Here is a 17,091-nt window from a genome sequence, read left to right on the forward strand (position 1 = left end):
TCCCCCGCGGGGCCCCATCTCACCTCCAAGAGCCCCCCCGACCAACCCAACCAAAACAGTGTCCAGCCCGCCCCAGCCACCCTCACCGACCCAAAGCAAAAATAAACATAGCATATCAACCGTAGTCCCCAATCACCCATCCCGACCCTCAATCTGTGTCCAACTTCTCGGCCTGGACAAAGGCCCACGCCGCCTCCGGAGACTCAAAATAATGCTGCCGATCCTTGTAGGTAACCCACAGTCGCGCCGGCTGCAACATGCCAAACTTCACCCCCTTCCTGTGCAGCACCGCCTTCGCTCGATTGTACCCGGCCCTCCTCTTCGCCACCTCCGCACTCCAGTCCTGATATATCCGAACCTTCGCGTTCTTCCCACCTGCTGCTCCTCCCTCTTGGCCCACCTGAGCACACACTCCCGATCGACAAACCGATGGAGCCTCACCAGCACCGCCCGCGAATGCTCGTAAGCCTTGGGCCACCTTGCCAGCACTCTATGGGCCCCTTCCAGCTCCCGGGGCCCCTGGAAGGACCCCGCTCCCATCAGCGAGTTCAACATGGTGACCACATAGGCCCCCACGTCCGGCCCCTCCGGGAGGCCCAGAATCCGCAGATTCTTCCGCCTCGACTGACCGATTCTCCATCTCCTCGAACCGCTCCTGCCATTTCTTGTGGAGCGCCTCGTGCGCCTCCACCTTTACCGCCAGGCCTAAGATCTCGTCCTCATTGTCCGAGATCTTTTGTCAAGCCTCGCGGATCGCCACTCCCTGGGCCATCAGTGTATCCAGCAGCTTATCAATAAACGCCTTCATTGGCTTTAGCAGGTCCGTTTTAATCTCTCTGAAGCAGCACTGGATACACTCCTGCTGCTCTTCCGCCCACTGCATCCACGCTGCCTGGTCTCCGCCCGCCGCCATTTTGTCCTTCTTCCCTCTCACCTTCTTCGGGTCCACCACCACCTTTTTTTTGTCGCCCCACTCCTAGTTGAAGCCACATACTGACGGGAGCTGTTGTAGACTCTTTCCAACACAGAAAAAGTCCCGTTGGGGGCCCGGAAAAGAGCCCAAAAGCCCGTTTTTGCGGGAGCCGCCGAATGTGCGACTGAGCTCCGCATAGCCGCAACCGGAAGTCAGATGAGGAACTTCTGTAATCTACAGAACATGACATAAAATTTTGTTGAGAAATTGACCAAGATCATTGTATTATTGCTATCCTGCTCTTAAGGCAAATCATTTGAGAGCTTGGCTTGCTAAAAGCTAGCATTACATGCATAAGCCATCATAAAATGGATGTAATAATACAGATAAATTCCATCTGCAGACTAGGGGATCAAACAGTTTCATTTTAGGTTGTCTATTGCTATCGCAGGACAGAGATCCCGTATTTCCTCCCTTTTTTCTTTCCTGCCCTCTTTCTCCCCCCCCCCCCCCCCCCCCCCCCCCCCCCCCCCCCCCAAAAAAATCAAAGGATACAAAGTTTAACGAGATAATGGCCACTTGACTCATCAATAAGTTTGCTTCCATGAACTGTCTACCATATACTCTTGTGGATTCCCATACACTCTTATTCAATTACCTGCTAGAAAGCTCTGGAAATACTGATCCCTGAACGCCAATTCTTTGCTAATGAATGCCCTTCCTTTATTTATCTGTTCAAAGCCACTTCTGTACTGTTGCTGATCTGATGAGTTTCCTGAGAGAAATGCATCTGTGACTAATATGACTGGCACAGCTTTGCAAGACTTTGCCCAATGGGCTAAAGAAATCAAGTCTTAACAGAATCTTCAAAATCCAGACCAAAACTGTGCTGATATAAGTGGCTGACTGCTTCATTTTCCATTGTTACTGTTGTGCAAATTATTTGTGTTTATTTAAATCTTCTCATTCATTCAGAATCCGTTCATAAACAGTTCTTTCCATTTTTTTCAAAATGGAAAATGATTTAATTTCAGTATTTTGCAAACTACAATTTTTCAAAAATTGGGATAAAAAATAAATTGCAAATAACATCTTTCAGGTGCCCACAAGTTTAAAAAAAAAAAAAAATTCTGCAACTACCAATTACTGTGTGTGAAAATAACTCTTGTATCTCGCTGAAGAAAGAGACCTGCTGTCGAAGTGTTTCATCTTACACTTATCGGGACAGATTTGCAAGAATACCAATTCTAAAGGGAACAACAATTTATACCTCATACTTGTGCAACATAAATGGTTGTTCCCTTTAAAATTGGTTTTCTGGGGAAGGCACGTGATGTGTGTTGGAGAGCCTGAGTTTTCGTTCACTCTGGCTCTCCTCTCCTAATGCACATTCCATAATTATCTTTGTGCAATTTCCCTGGATGATCCTAGTCCGAGTTTGGTGTCAAGGAATCGAGTTAAATCAGAGAATCCCTGTTCGATTGAGGCGGTTGGAGATGGCTGGGGTGGGGTCCAGCTTGCAGTGGTAGTTTTGCTGGTCAGTGGGCCCATGTCTCGGTGGTGCTGTTTGTATTGGGATGATGGCTGCCATTGCAGATGTTTTGGACGATGATCTTGGCCCTGTGATGCAGGTCTTTGATGCTCACTTTGATGAACTACAAATTATCCTTGGGAGAATGGTGGAAATGCAGAAGAGAATCCAGATATTTGGTAGAGCAGTTTCCCTGGCGGGAGCCTGCTGTCAGTTCATAGAAATCCTGCTGCATGGTGTGTCGTGTATCCTGACTGATTTGGGAGTGGGGGCCAGACGTGAGCCTGGTAGCATGCGAGATGTGGGAGGCGATTGAGTTTGCCACTTGGCTGCCATGCTTTAGCAATCTTGATTTGGAGGCTGGTTGCATCAGGTTCAACGGAGAACATGCCATCCAGTCTTCGAGGCCTGGGGTTGGTTGTGGCCCCTGACCACTGATCTTCTGTTACCCTGTTCTTGATGATCGTTGCGAGAGATTGGAATTGGCTGGTCATGTTAAGTCATTTGTTTCCACTACCCCAACCCCCATCCCCCACTGCTGCCAGGGCCTAGGTTCCTAGTTGACTTGGCATCAGGTTGACAGCATGGCGGCGGTGAAGGCGCTACATTTGATGGAATTTTTGAGCGATCTTGAGGGTTGTTCGCTCCTTGATTTGATTTATTATTATTGTCACATGTATTAGTATACAGTGAAAAGTATTGTTTCTTGCATGCTGTACAAATAATGCATACCGTACATAGGGAAGGAAGGAGAGACTGCAGAATATAATGTTACAGTTACAGCTAGGTGTAGAGAAAAGATCAACTTAATACGAGGTAGGTCCATTCAAAAGTCTGACGGCAGTAGGGAAAAAGTTGTTCTTGAGTCCGTTGTTACGTGACCTCAAACTTTGGTATCTTTTTCCTGACCGAAGAGAATGTCCGGGGTGCGTGGGGTCCTTAATTATGCTGGCTGCCTTTCTGAGGCAGCGGGAATTATAGATAGTCAATGGATGGGAGGCTGGTTTGTGTGATGGACTGGGCTACATTCACGAACGTTTGTAGTTTCCTGTGGTCTTGGGCAGAGCAGGATCCATACCAAGTTGTGATACAACCAGAAAGAATGCTTTCTAAGGTGCATCTGTAGAAGTTGGTGAGGGTCGTAGCTGACATGCCACATTTCCGTAGTCTTCTGAGAAAGTAGAGTCGTTGGTGAGCTTTCTTAACTATATTGTCGGCATGGGGGGGACCGGGACAGGCTGTTGGTGATCTGTACACCTTAAAAACTTGAAGCTCTCGACCCTTTCTACTTCGTTCCCATTTATGTAGAGTGGAATGTTCTCATTACGCTTCCTGAAGTCGATGACCATCTCCTTCATTTTGTTGACATTGAGGGAGAGATTATTGTCGTTTCACCAGGTTCTCTATCTCATTCCTGTACTCTGTCTCGTCATTGTTTGAAATCCGACCCACTACAGTGGTGACATCAGCAAATTTGAAAATTGAGTTGGACTCCTGTCATGGCTTCGGCCTTTCCAAGCGATGGTGTTATTAGGGGGCGGTTTAGCTTAGTTGGCTGGACAGGTGGTTTGTGATGTAGAGCAAGGCCTACACCTAGGTTCACTTCCTGTATTGGCTTAAGGTTATTCATGAAGGCTTGCTTTTTCAACCTTGCCCCTCACCCAAGGTGTGGTGATCCTCTGGTTAAATCACCACCAGTCAACTCATTCCGCTCAAAGGGAAAAGCAGCCTATGGTCATCTGGAACTATGTTGACTTTAGTTACTCACTAGATGGTGTTATCCTGCATCTCCTTTTGAAGGCCCGAACAGATCAAATATCCTGGAGAGGATATCCTAAGAGTAGGGGTGCATGCTGGAGTGGATTGGTTAATCCTTGTTCGAATTGTTGAAGTGAGGGTCTGTATGCTGTGCCTCTGCGTTGTTGGAACCCTTCAGTTTGGGGTAGGCTTGATGGAGTTCGGCGCCCTCAAGTGGTCTAATATAGGGGGCAGCAAGGTTGTGCAGTGGTTAGCACTGCTGCCTCATGGCTCAGAGGACCCGGGTTTGAGCCTGGGTCACTGTCCATGTGGAGTTTGCACATTCTCCCCATGTCTGCGTGGGTCTCACCCCCCTCCACAACCCAAAAAGATGTGCAGGGTAGGTGAATTGGTCATGCTAAATTGCCCCTCAATTAGCAAACAAAAGAATTGGGTACTCTACATTTAAAAATAAGTGGTCTAATATAGTGGTTTCTAAGCATCCTCCTTGTTGTGGTTGGGTCTTCCATGGGGAGGCAGTACATTTGTCTCCATTGTGGCAGAGTTGTGTTGTCCCTTAATATCCCCTGAACAATAGCACCTGTGGCTTGCGTTCCTGGGCTAGCTTGGGTGTTCCTCCCTTTGAGGAGTGGTTCTTTTCACCTGGAAGAGCGGCATACCTTTATAAACCCTGATTTGGTTCAATGGATTACGGGTGCCTTTATCGTTTGGAGGGGGGATGGGGAGAAAGAGGAAATCGTTGGTGGGGTGAGGGGGGCGAGAAAAAGGAGAGAAGAGTCGGTCCCCCTCCCAATTTCTTTTCGGTGGTGGAGTCTCCCCAATTGAGGTTGATGTGATTTTTAAAGTGTTAGTGGGTTTCAGGAGCGGCTGGGTGGTAGGTCTTGATGTGTGCTGGGGGTCAGTGTGTGCTGGGCTCGGCCAGGTTTGGTACTGTGGTTTGTATTCTCTTGCCCCCTTATGCTTGGGTCATCCCTTTTCAGTAGCACTTATTGGGATGCCCTAAGGCTTGGTTTATCTTTCGTTGACGGACTCCTTTGTGCACAAGGGCCTGGGGTTGAGCTGAGTCCTGCACAAATTTGATTTCCTGTTGCCTTCTTGGGTTGGGTTGTTCCTTTGTCTGAATGAGTAGTTTTTTCTCCATCAATAGTGGGTGGGCATGCTCTGGAGGAATATGGACCTTTGGCTTGGCCCTGGTCCTCTTTTATCCTGTGACCTTCTGCCCCTGGTAGTTCTCTCTCTTTCTATAGCTGCTGGTCCTCTCTAACACAGTGGTTAACCCTGCTGCCTACAGTGCGAAGGACCTGGGTTCGATCCCGGCCCGGGTAATTCTGTGTGGAGTTTACACATTCTCCCCGTGTGTGTGTGTGTGTGGGTTTCACCCCCACAACCCAAAGTTGTGCAGGGTTAGGTGGATTGGCCACACTAAATTGGCCCTTAATTTGAAAAAAAAAAAATTGGGTACTCTTAAATTTAAAAAAAAATTAAAATGTGAAATGATAATCATTCTGTCTTGTGCCTGAGATTGGGGCTATGTTGCATTGTGCGGTCTGTGTATAACATCCCCTTGTATTTCTTTGTATTTTTCCTTTTTTTTTGTTCTGGTGGGTATAAGGAATTTGTGATTTGTTCCTGCAAGGGTACAGATGGGTCTGTTATTAGAGGGAGTAGGTTGTGATGTGTTATTCATGCCTCCACTGCTGCTGGAGTTGAGGGAGGTGTGTGCTGGTGTGTGCCTGAACATGGCGTGAAAACTTTATCCTGAATTCTTGTGATCGGGTGTGCAGTCGCTGTGCGGGAAGGTGTGCACCATTTTAACATGGCCGTATCCTTTTCTACCGAGTTGCTTCTAATGATTCAATTGAGCCAGCTTTATTGCTGTTTTCTTGTTCACCTCCGTTTCCGTGTATGATTTTTGCTGAGCTTTGTTGCGCTATTTGTTTAAAATTTAAAACTTCAATAAATATACTTTTTTTTAAAAATGGTATCCTTTCAAATGTGTCATGCAAAACTTCATCAGCATGTCCCTTTTTGCAGCAATACTGAACTTGTATTGTATGACTCACGGAAATACCCGAAGCTGCTTGTTTACTGTTTGCTGTTTAATTTTATTAGGAAAACGGCTGGAAAGAAGCAGCAAACGAGACAGGATTCCAAGCTAAGGTAAAATGCACTTTTTGACCTGTTAGTCTGGTAAATGCAAAATTTGGGCTGTACTCATTTGAAAATATTTCATGTTTTTAAAATAACGGCAGAGCATGATTTTTGCATCCTTCAAAGCTGTGCAAAGATACCAAATGTTGTTTCATAAATAGAATTTAAATGTCCACTTTTTCCAGCAGTGAGGAAATTGCATCAAGCTCAATTTTTGAGTACACTTGAGATTTTCAGCATGTTAGTTGGAATTTAAGAGAACTATTCTAATATGGTTTCTCTGAGAGGAATTAGATTTCTGGATTCTCTGGAAGCAATTAGATTTCTGATTAGGATGAACAATTTAGTGCCAGTTGGATGAAGCAATTTCCATCACCTCCTAAAGCCCAATATTTGTTTGGCCTTGCTTCCAAGTAAACATTTCTGAGCTATTTTTGACCAAAGAAAGAAAGATGCACAATTTGCAGTAGATCACTTGACCTGAGCCAAATTTGTAGTAAGTGCTGAGAAGAGCTGACACGTTTCCCTGATTAAGAAGGCCTTTTTATAATCTTAGTATTGTCACAAGTAGGCTTACATTAACACTGCAATCTAGAAATTAACACTGCAATGAAGTTACTGTGATCATTACATTATTGACCTATGCCCCATGCCTTTTTAACTATCTGACTTGATAGATAGTATTCCTGAACCTTGCATTGTAAATGTTTTCAGCACAGCAATTTTTATTCTGATCTTTCAGTTTTGTGTGGTAACACTCAGTTGAATTCATTAATTAAGAGTTTAAACCAGGATATGAACTCGCTCATAGGTGAGGAGGGGGAGGCGGTGGCATTATCACAACTAGTAAACTGGGGACCCAGGTCCAATTCCCGCCACTGCAGATGGTGAAATTTGAATTGAAGAAAAATCTGGAAGTAAAGTCTAATGATGACCATGAAAACATTGTCTTTTGTCACAAAACCCACCTGGTTCACTGATGTCTTTTCGGGAAGGAAATCTGCCATCCTTACCTGGTCTGGCAATTAAGAATGAGCAATGAATGCTGGCCCAGCCTGTGATACCCATGTCCCATGAATGAATTTTTAAAATCTCAAGCCGAAATTTGTCCTCGTTTTACGGTGCCACTAAGATAATGGAGTTTTGGCTGGAATACCAAATTTTCTGTTTGTGCTCACAATGGGTTCTGCCACGGGTAAGACCAGAGAATCCTGCCCATAATATCAGCTGTACTGGTACTGAAGTCCTGCACTTCGGCATTAAGCAATGTCCTTACCTGACCTTTCAGGTGAACATAAGTAATTCTGTGACACTAATCAAGAAAGAGTTTGAGAAGTAGGCCTTCCAAAGCTCGAACCAGCTAATCATAGAATCTGATGAAATCATAGAATTTACAGTGCAGAAGGAGGCCATTCGGCCCATCGAGTCTGCACCGGCTCTTCGAGAGAGCACCCTATCCCCATAACCCAGTAACCCACCCGACACTAAGGGCAATTTAGCATGGCCAATCCACCTAACCTGCACATCTTTGGGCTGTGGGAGGAAACCGGAGCACCCAGAGGAAACCCACGCACACACTGGGAGAACGTGCAAACTGCGCACAGACAGTGACCCAGCCGGGAATCGAACCTGGGACCCTGGAGCTGTGAAGCAATTGTGCTAACCACTATGCTATCATTAAAACATAGCAAGTAATTTGCCCCATTATTGTTTGCAAGACCTTGCTTTGCTGGTGTATTTTTCGACCACGTAAACAATGTGTCCTCTAATACTTTTCTTTGTGTGCAGGTCCTTAAACCTTTTTAAAAATGTATTTTATTCCAAATATATCCAGAAGTATAAAACTTGATCTTTTCCAGCCACAGAAAGTCATACATGTCCCATAGCCAGGCTGACACCCCTGGTTAGCTCCAGCAATTCCAATACCCCAAAGATCGCCACCATTGGGTCCAGCCTGACTTCTACCCACGCAATCTTCGACAGTGTTCCAAATACCACCTCGCAGTATCTCTCCAACCTCTCACAGACCCAGAACATGTGCGCATGATTCGCTGGCCCTCGCCCACACCTCGTCTGCCACCCACTCATCCTCGCCCGGGTCATGTGCACCCTGTGCACCACCTGAAATTGAATCCAGCTCATCCTTTCACATGCGGTCAAATGTACCCTACGCATTGTCTTCGTCCACACGCCCCATCCTGTCTACTCCTCCTCCTCCCATTTATTCTTGATCCTCACCACCTGTGCTCCCCCAGCCAACCATACATATCACCAATACTGCCGCCCTCCTCCACATCCTGGAGCAGCAACCACTCCAACAAGGAAAACTCCGGCAGCTTGGGAAACCCTCTCCATTCCTTCCGTGCAAAGTCCCTCACTTACATGTACTTGAATTTGCCTCCTTTTGGCAGCTCAACCCTCTCCCGCAGCTCTTCCAGACCTGCAAACTTCTCCCTCTCCCTCACCAGCCCTGCCTCCCTCCACTTCCTGTACATCCCATCTGTCTCCCCTGGCTTAACCCTGTGGTTTCCACACAACGGTGGCAGCACCAACATGCCCTCAAGTGTCTCCTCAACTGGTTCCACCATTGTCACCCCTTCTCCACGTTTGCTGCCCAGTAGGTTTGATAGTGCCAACTCCTTTCTGCCTCTGCAACAGGGCCCTCTTTATCCTTGGTACCTTCCCCACCCATAAACTGAGATCGGTGCGTCCAATTCAAATATTTTTGCTGAGTAGCTTAAAGGGGATCAACTTCATTTTCATTTCATCATTTCATTGTGTGCGGCCTGCATGGAAAGCTTTGTTACTGCACAGCCGTATAGCTTTGAGAGATAACAAGGACTTCAGAGTAATTAACTGGCTGCAGTGTTCTTTGGGACAGCCTGAACTAATACAAGTTGATATTTTGATGATATGGCAAGCCCATTCGCCATCATTTTAAAATTGTTTGTACTAATAAAGCTAATTGCACATCAATATTCAGACAATGGCAGGATGATGAGCTAGAACAGGTTGTTTGCTATAGTTATTCTTCATCCTGGAACTTGAACTGCAAAACCCTTTAGGTTTTCTCTTTAAGGAACTCACTGCTGGACAGGGGCTCTATTAAGTAAATATCACTTTTGCAAGGATGTCCTTTAATATCTGCCACTATCAATTTTGACAAAAGACTATGATGCAGTGAACTATACATTAGAATATGATGGTATGAGGTGTTATCAGCTGTTAAACCAAAACTTTAGCAGTAGCATTGTAGTGCCCTATTTGGTAAACCCCTCATTTTTCACCACAACGAATAAAGAATCTTTTCATCATAATTTAAGATTTCCTTTAGAGATTTATTTCTAGGTTACTTTCTAATTTTGTTACTACTTTCCTCTGTATACCATCATCTCTGGTTGCTTTTATTTTTCATGAGCACGTCAATCTCAAAAGGGAGCGGAAAATGAAAATAAGGGCATTTGATTCTGAAAATTCTTCTTTGCAAGGAGAAGAGAAAACACTTAGTAACCTTGTTCATGTGCCTAATAATCCCACGGGTGTTGACTATTTAATTGATACTTGGTAGTTGCTCCATGAGCTAAATTTATTGCACTGTTGATTGGAGCTGCTATCTGTTTTATAGTATTACATATAAGTGCACATGTTACCATTTCAATGTGTATACTTGTTTGCCTCTGATTTTATATTTGTGTTTGGTTCCACGCTAACTGGGGCATTACACTGCAGAAATCCATTGATTTCTTCATAAGGTAGCCAATAATTAATGAAAATGCCCTACCATAATTTCTAGTCTGTCTGTCTGCATTTAAAGTATTTAGAGCACAGCGTTGTTGAAGGTGGTTCAGGTTTGTCACACTGAATTACAGGAAATTCTGCATCATCAAAAAAAATTCTGCTAATTATCAGATCTACAAGTCCTTGTTTATTGTCTCCATACCAGCCTCAAAAGCGGCTCAATTTCCTTATTCACACCATTTCTGCCTAAATAAGAATAATCAATTGTTAATCATCATGATTAATCACTCTTATTTTAACATGCCTTCTCAGACAGCATTGTGTGCAGCACAGCTTACCAAATGAGGCTAGCGTGTTATCTTTTGATTTAAAGAACTGATATAGACCATCTCCCATGTCAGTCCTTCAGCCACAATACTTGCCTTTGCAGCTGAGCCAAGTGAGGCATAGGTATGCATTTGGAAGCCCAAGTAATATCTTTCAGCAGCAGCAGTCTCACGAAGTCTGAATTTCAGGCGTTCAATCCTGGCAACTGTCTGCCACCTTCAAGGTTAAAGCAATGCTGAGAGCACAGCCGTCTTGCAATTGTTCTTTTATGCTATAAGTGCCCCTTGTAGCTTGGTTTCAAAACTTTCATTTGCAATCAATTTATGCTTGGCAAATGATGTATTTGCTTAACTTGTGTTGGGGCTCTGGTCTTTGTCAATTGTCTTCAAGAATAAGAGTTCCCTTTGTCCTAGATTCAAAGCACTGCATCAGTCAAACCTGGTATCCACAAGGACTTAAAGGTATCATTTTGAATCTTCTAGCACACCGCTTTTTTTGAAATCTGTTCAGTTTTCATACCTGTAATATCTGATTTTAATCATAATCTATTTGTTAGGTTATGTTTTTGAAATTAAATTGAGTTTTGTTTAATGATTTACGAGATGTAGGCATTGCTGGCTAGGCCAGCATTTATTGCCCATCCCTAGTTCCCCTTCAGGTGGTAGTGAATTTCCTTCTTGAACGACTGAGGTCCCTGAGGTGTAGGTACACCCACACAGTTGTGAGAGAGGGAATTCCAGGACTTTGACCCAACGACAGTAAGGAACGGTGAAATATTTCTTTGTCAGGATGGCGAGTGACTTGGAGGGAAACCTCCAGGTGGTGGTGTTCCCAGGTATGTTGCTCTTCAACCTTCTAGGTGGTCATGGCTGTGGATTAGGAAGGTGCTGCCTTAGGAACCTGCAGTGAATCTTGTAGGTGGTACACACTGCTGCTACTGTTTGTGGAAGGGATAGCAAGCAAGTAGGCTGCTCTGTCCTAGATGTTGTCGAGCTTCTTGTGTGTTGTTGGAGCTGCTGTTATCCAGGCAAGTGAGGAGTATTCCATTTCACTCCTGACTTGTGTCTTGTAGATAGTGGGCAGGCTTTAGGAAGTCGGGAGGTGAGTTACACACCACAGGATTCCTGGTCTATGACTTACTCTGATAGTCATAATATTTATATGGCTAGTTTAGTACAGTTTCTGGTCAATGGTAAACCCCCCCCGGATGTTGATAGTGGGGGATTCAGCAATGCCATTGAATGTCAAAGGCCAATGGTTAGATCATCTCTTGTTGCAGATGGCAATTGTCTGCACTTATGTGGTGTGATTGTTACTTGCTACTTGTCAGCCGAAGCCTGGGTATTGTCTAGGTCTTGATGTATTTTGACATGAACTGCTTCAATGCCTGAGGAGTTGCGAATGGTTCTGAACATTGTGCAGTCATCAGCGAACATCCCCACTTCTGATCTTTAAGAAAGGTCTTTGGTGAAGCAGTTGGATGAAGGTTGGGCCTGGGACACTACTCTGAGGAACTCCTGGAGCAGAGACGATTGGCCTCCAACAACCATCCTCTTTTGTGTCAGGTATGACTCCAACCAATGGAGAGTTTCTCCCTGGTTCCCATTGACTCTAGTTTTGCTGGGCTTCCTTGATGTCACACTCTGTTAAATGCTGCCTTGATGCCAAGGCAGTCGTTCTCCCCTCAACTAGTGCACTAGATCATCTGGAAAAAGGAACTCCACAATCCTTTCAGAGCTGGGTGAGGCTGAAAGACCATTTAGCACATTGAATATCTTAATAAACTCTCTCAAAAGTTCGGACCACTCATTCGATTTAAGATACTCATCAGCCCACGACTTTGTAGCTGGATTAAACATTTCTAGAAAATCCAAAATGAAGATAATTACTCCCAAAGTTTCTTAGTTTCATAATGTTGAAGTCCTTAAAAGTTGAAACCAATGTTGGTGGATTTTCCTGAGCATTGATATTCAGTTGATGTAACTCTGTTTCTCAAGAATAGTGGTCTATTCTTGATAAAGTTGGTCTCTAAAGCGTCTGATGGATATGCTGGAACAACCTGAAGAATCACTGCAGCTACAAATGTGTTCCTATCAGTTTTCTTCCTGTTAAGGGGCTGGTTTAGCACAGAGGACTAAACAGCTGGCTTCTAATGCAGAACAAGGCCAGCAGTGTGGGTTCAATTCCCATACCGGCCTCCCCGATCAGGCGCTGGAATGTGGCGACTAAGGACTTTTCACAGTAACTTCATTGAAGCTCACTTGTGACAATAAGCAGTTATTATTATTATTAATATTATTATTAAATGTGGTGAACTCAGCTCAACGCATCAGACCAGCTTGACACCCTCCCATTGATTCTGTCTACACCTCCCGCTGCCTCAGGGAGGCAGTCAGCTTGTCAGAGACCCCTCGCACCCAGGCTTTGCCCTCTTCCAGACCCTTCCATCAGGCAGAAGATACAGAAGTCTGAAGACCCGCACATCAAGCTATAGCAACAACTTCACCACAGCTACTAAACTCCTCAATGACTGTCCCTCGGACTGATCTGTTCCCTGTAAGAACACTATTCTCGACACCCTATGCTGCTCTTGCCCATGAATTTGCTTTGTTTGGTTAGCATTGTAACCAATCACTAATTGTCAATGTACTTTGTCAATTATTATTTTTGTCTACTGTGTATGTTCCCTTGGCCGCAGAAAAATACCTTTTCACTTCATAAATGTGACAATAAATCAATCTATATCCTTGCTTACTCTTGTTTGTCTTCCTCCTTCCTATATCTTCTTTATCCTCTACTCCATACTCTTTTCTTGAAACCATAGATCCTTGACCCCCTTCTTCCCCCACCCCTGGAGGTATTTTTAAAAGACCTTTTCAAGCTTTTGCTATCCAAGCTCGTCACACCTTGCTATTTCCATTTTACTTTGCATTTTATTGTCCTGTCCTATGAGCCTTAGTTGTTTAATATATGACATATCCTTTTAAAAAGAATGCTGCACTGGATTGCTCAAAATATTGAACTTGATGTTCCTCAAAGTGTTTAATATGCATGAGAACCAATTTTCACTGTGCTATAGTTCTAGGATGCTGAGAGAAGGGGAAGAGGGATGATGAGGTGGCGGAGAATGATTTGTTCTGAAATGATGTGATCCTAGAGCAACTAATTATACCCAGGAAGCAGAATATTTGAAATTATGCTTGGTTTTGCAACTGTTAGCAGCTCTCCAGCGTCTTGACAGAGCAGATCGTACTTGTGTATGAGTTTGGGAGAGTTAAATGTTAGTCGGCTATTTTACTGGGTCATTAGTCAGGCCTGATGTTACCATGTGCCATACACAAGCCAAAAATATTATATTAGATAGTGACCAAGAGCAGCAACCCTGACTTGCCGTGACCCCATATAACCTTGAATAAAATGCATTTGTTTTAAATTTACAGTGCTGTTATATTTTATTTTCTTTCGCCATAAGAGATCATTTTCATGGTGATCAGGAGTAATTCAAAATCTTGCTTTTTTTTTTGTAGTTTTTATCATCTTTATTGTCACAAGTAGGCTTGCATTAACACTGCAATAAGGTTACTGTGAAAAGCCCTCAGTCGCCACGTTCTGGCACCTGTTCGGTTACACAGAGGGAGAATTCAGAATGTCCAATTCACCTAACAGCACGTCTTTCGGAACTTGTGGGAGGAAACCGGAGCACCTGGAGGAAACCCATGCAGACTGCACAGACAGTGACCCAAGCCGGGAATTGAATCCGGAACCCTGGCGCTGTTAAGCAACCGTGTTAACCACTGTGCTACTGTGCCGCCCAAAGATCATTTTTGTAAAAAAGTGATTATAATTGTCAAATGGCTACTACATTGGGACATCCAAACTATTGCACTGGTTCTCGTATACAAATGTGGAGCAGGAGGACGCCATTTGGCCCCTTGATCATGGCTGATCTGTTGTGTAAATTGGGTAAACATGATTTCCCTTTTGCAAAATCATGCTGACTCTTCCTGGTTTACTTAAGTTTCTCTACATGCGTAGTTATAACCTCCTTAATGATCACTTCCCCACAACTGATGATAAGTTTCCTGAATAGAGTGGCTATTTTTGCTACTTTCCAGTCCAATGAACCTTTCCAGAATCTTGGTAATTTTGTAAAATTAACACCTATCTACTACCTCGACAAACACCTTGGGATGAGGTCCACCTGGACCCAGAAACCTGTTGGCCAGGAACCCCATCATTTTGCTGGGTACCTTTCCCTAGTGATTGCAATTTCACCAAATGCGCCTCTCCCTTCCTCCTCTTGATTTTACAGTTATTACTTGAATGTTTTTTGTATTCTCTATCGTGAAGAGCAAAGCAAAATCTTTGTTTGTTTCATCAGCCATTTCCTTATTATCTACTATGAACTCCCTATTATCACTCTAGAGGACCAACACTCATTGCCTATCCATTTTTAGCCAGCTTCCCCTCATACTCTTTATTTCTGTCTCCTGATTAACCTTTTAGTCATCTCTGGTATTCTTTATATTCTGACCTGCCACTCGTCTTTGCACAGTTATGCTTTTTCCACAAATTTGATGTTTTCTCTAACTTGGTTAGTTAACCACAGATGGTGAGTCCTCCCTTTAGAATTTTCCTTTATAGTAGGAATATACTTCTGGATATTCTGAAATATCCCCTTAATGCCTGCCAGTACTTTTCTCTATTGACCTATCCCATAGCTTAGTATCCCAATTCACTTCAGCTATCTCCGCTTTCATGCCCACATAGTTGCCCTTATATTTATTCTAGTCTAGTCCTGGACCTATCTTTTTTCCGTTTCAAACTGGATGAAGAATTAAATCCTAGTGTGGTCGCTAGTACCTAGAGGTGCCTTTACTTATCCTGTTACATTTCACCAATAAGTCTTAATATAATTTGCTCCCTAGTTAGTCCCAGAATGTGCTGTTCTAAGCAAATATCTCTATGAACTTCTCATCTGGGCTACTATTGCCAGTATGATTTTTTTTTTTTTTTCTCCAGTCTATGTAGATTAAAGCCATCCGTGATGATTGTCGTCTCTTTATTACATGCGCCCACTATTTCTTCTTTTGTACTTTGTCCTGTGTTGTGGTTACTGTTGGGCGACCTGTAGACCACTCCCACTAATGACTTCTCTTGCCCCCCCCCCCCCAAACTATTCCTCATCTACACCAAAACAATGCTGCATCCTGTTCTCTTGAACCAAGGTTCTCTACTGTTGCACAAATGCTATCCTTGGTTAACAGTGCTATCCCTCCACCTTTTACCTAGCTTCCTATTCTTCTTGACGGCCATATACCCCTCAATATTCAGGATCCAATCCTTGTCATCCTGCAGCCACATCTCTGTAATGGTTATCAGATCATAATACCTTCAATATGCGCTATCAATTTGTTCACTTTGTTATGAATGCTAAGCGCATTGAGAAACAAAACCTTTATTTTTATCTTTTTGTTATCTTTGTGGTACATTCTGATTTTGTTCCCTATTCCTTACTGTCATTCTCTGATCCCCATTTTCCTCTCTTTCCTTGTCTCTGCTCTGTGATATACCACACCTTTCCACATTTGATCCCTTGCCCCCTCTGCTTCTCCAGTTATGCAGTTCACAAGCACACAGGTCCCAGCCTGGTTCATGTGTAGACCGTCCCAATGGGATAGTTCCCCACTTTTCCCACAACACATAGTGATCTCTCTTTCTTTTTACGTACCCTGTGCCAGTTTTCACACTGCTCAGTAATTCAGTAATAATTCAGAGATTATGAATGTTGAGGTTCTGCTCTGTAATTTAGTGCCCAGCTTGTCATGCTCTCTATGCAAAACTTCTTTCCTAGTTCTACCTATGTGGTTGGCATCTACATGAAACATAATGACTCGACACCCCCCCCCCCCCCCCCTACACATTGCTCGCGAACCCTGAGTGGATGTGCAGAGTCTGCACGTTCTCTCCATGTTTGCGTAGGTTTCCTCTGGGTTTCTGGTTTTCTCCCACAAGTCCCAAAAGACGTGCTTGTTAGGTGAATTGCACGTTCTGAATTCTCCCTCCGTGTATCCAAACAGGCGCCGGAGTGTGGTGACGAGGGGATTTTCACAGTAACTTAATTGCAGTGTTAATGTAAGCCTACTTGTGACACTAATAAAGTGACATAATAATAAATAATTATTATCATGTCACTAACCCTGGCATCAGACAGGCAACATAGCTGTCTGGACTCTTTCTCTTTGCTGCAGAGAATAGTGTCAATCCCATTAATAATACTGCTCCTTGCTGCCATTAAATTCCTTTTTGCTCCCACCACTTGAATGGCTTCATGTGCCATGGTGCTATGGTCAGTCCGCTCATCCATGGGCAGCACAGTGGTTAGCACTGCTGTATCACAGTGCCAGGGTCCTGGGTTCAATTCCAGCCTTGGGCGTCACCCTGTGTCTGTTTCCTCCAGGTGCTCCAGTTTCCTCCCACAGCCCAAAGATATGCATGTTAGATGGATTGCCCATACTAAATTGCCCCTTACTGTCCAAAAGATTAGTTGGGGTTATTGGATTACGGGAATAGAGTAAGGGAGAGAGCGAGGGCCTAGGTAGGATGCTCTTTCAGAGGTTCGGTGCAGACTAGATGGGCTGAATGGCTTCCTGCACTGTAGTGATTCTAAACA

At 44.1% G+C, this 17,091-nt stretch overlaps 1 protein-coding gene across 2 annotated transcripts in view; it reads left to right on the forward strand.

The window, feature by feature from the left end:
* Nucleotides 1–17,091, forward strand: part of snx4 (sorting nexin 4) — a 167,804-nt gene that overhangs the window by 86,842 nt on the left and 63,871 nt on the right. The window contains exons 5-6 of one of the 2 annotated variants that reach the window (XM_072473195.1): nucleotides 6,315–6,362; nucleotides 10,832–10,879. In XM_072473195.1, the coding sequence (XP_072329296.1) occupies nucleotides 6,315–6,362; nucleotides 10,832–10,879 (96 nt within the window). The remainder of the gene's footprint in view (nucleotides 1–6,314; nucleotides 6,363–10,831; nucleotides 10,880–17,091) is intronic. The other variant, XM_072473200.1, reaches the window with a different exon arrangement.

This window comes from Scyliorhinus torazame, chromosome 2, assembly GCF_047496885.1.
Source record: "Scyliorhinus torazame isolate Kashiwa2021f chromosome 2, sScyTor2.1, whole genome shotgun sequence".
In the NCBI taxonomy this organism is placed as follows: domain Eukaryota; kingdom Metazoa; phylum Chordata; class Chondrichthyes; order Carcharhiniformes; family Scyliorhinidae; genus Scyliorhinus; species Scyliorhinus torazame.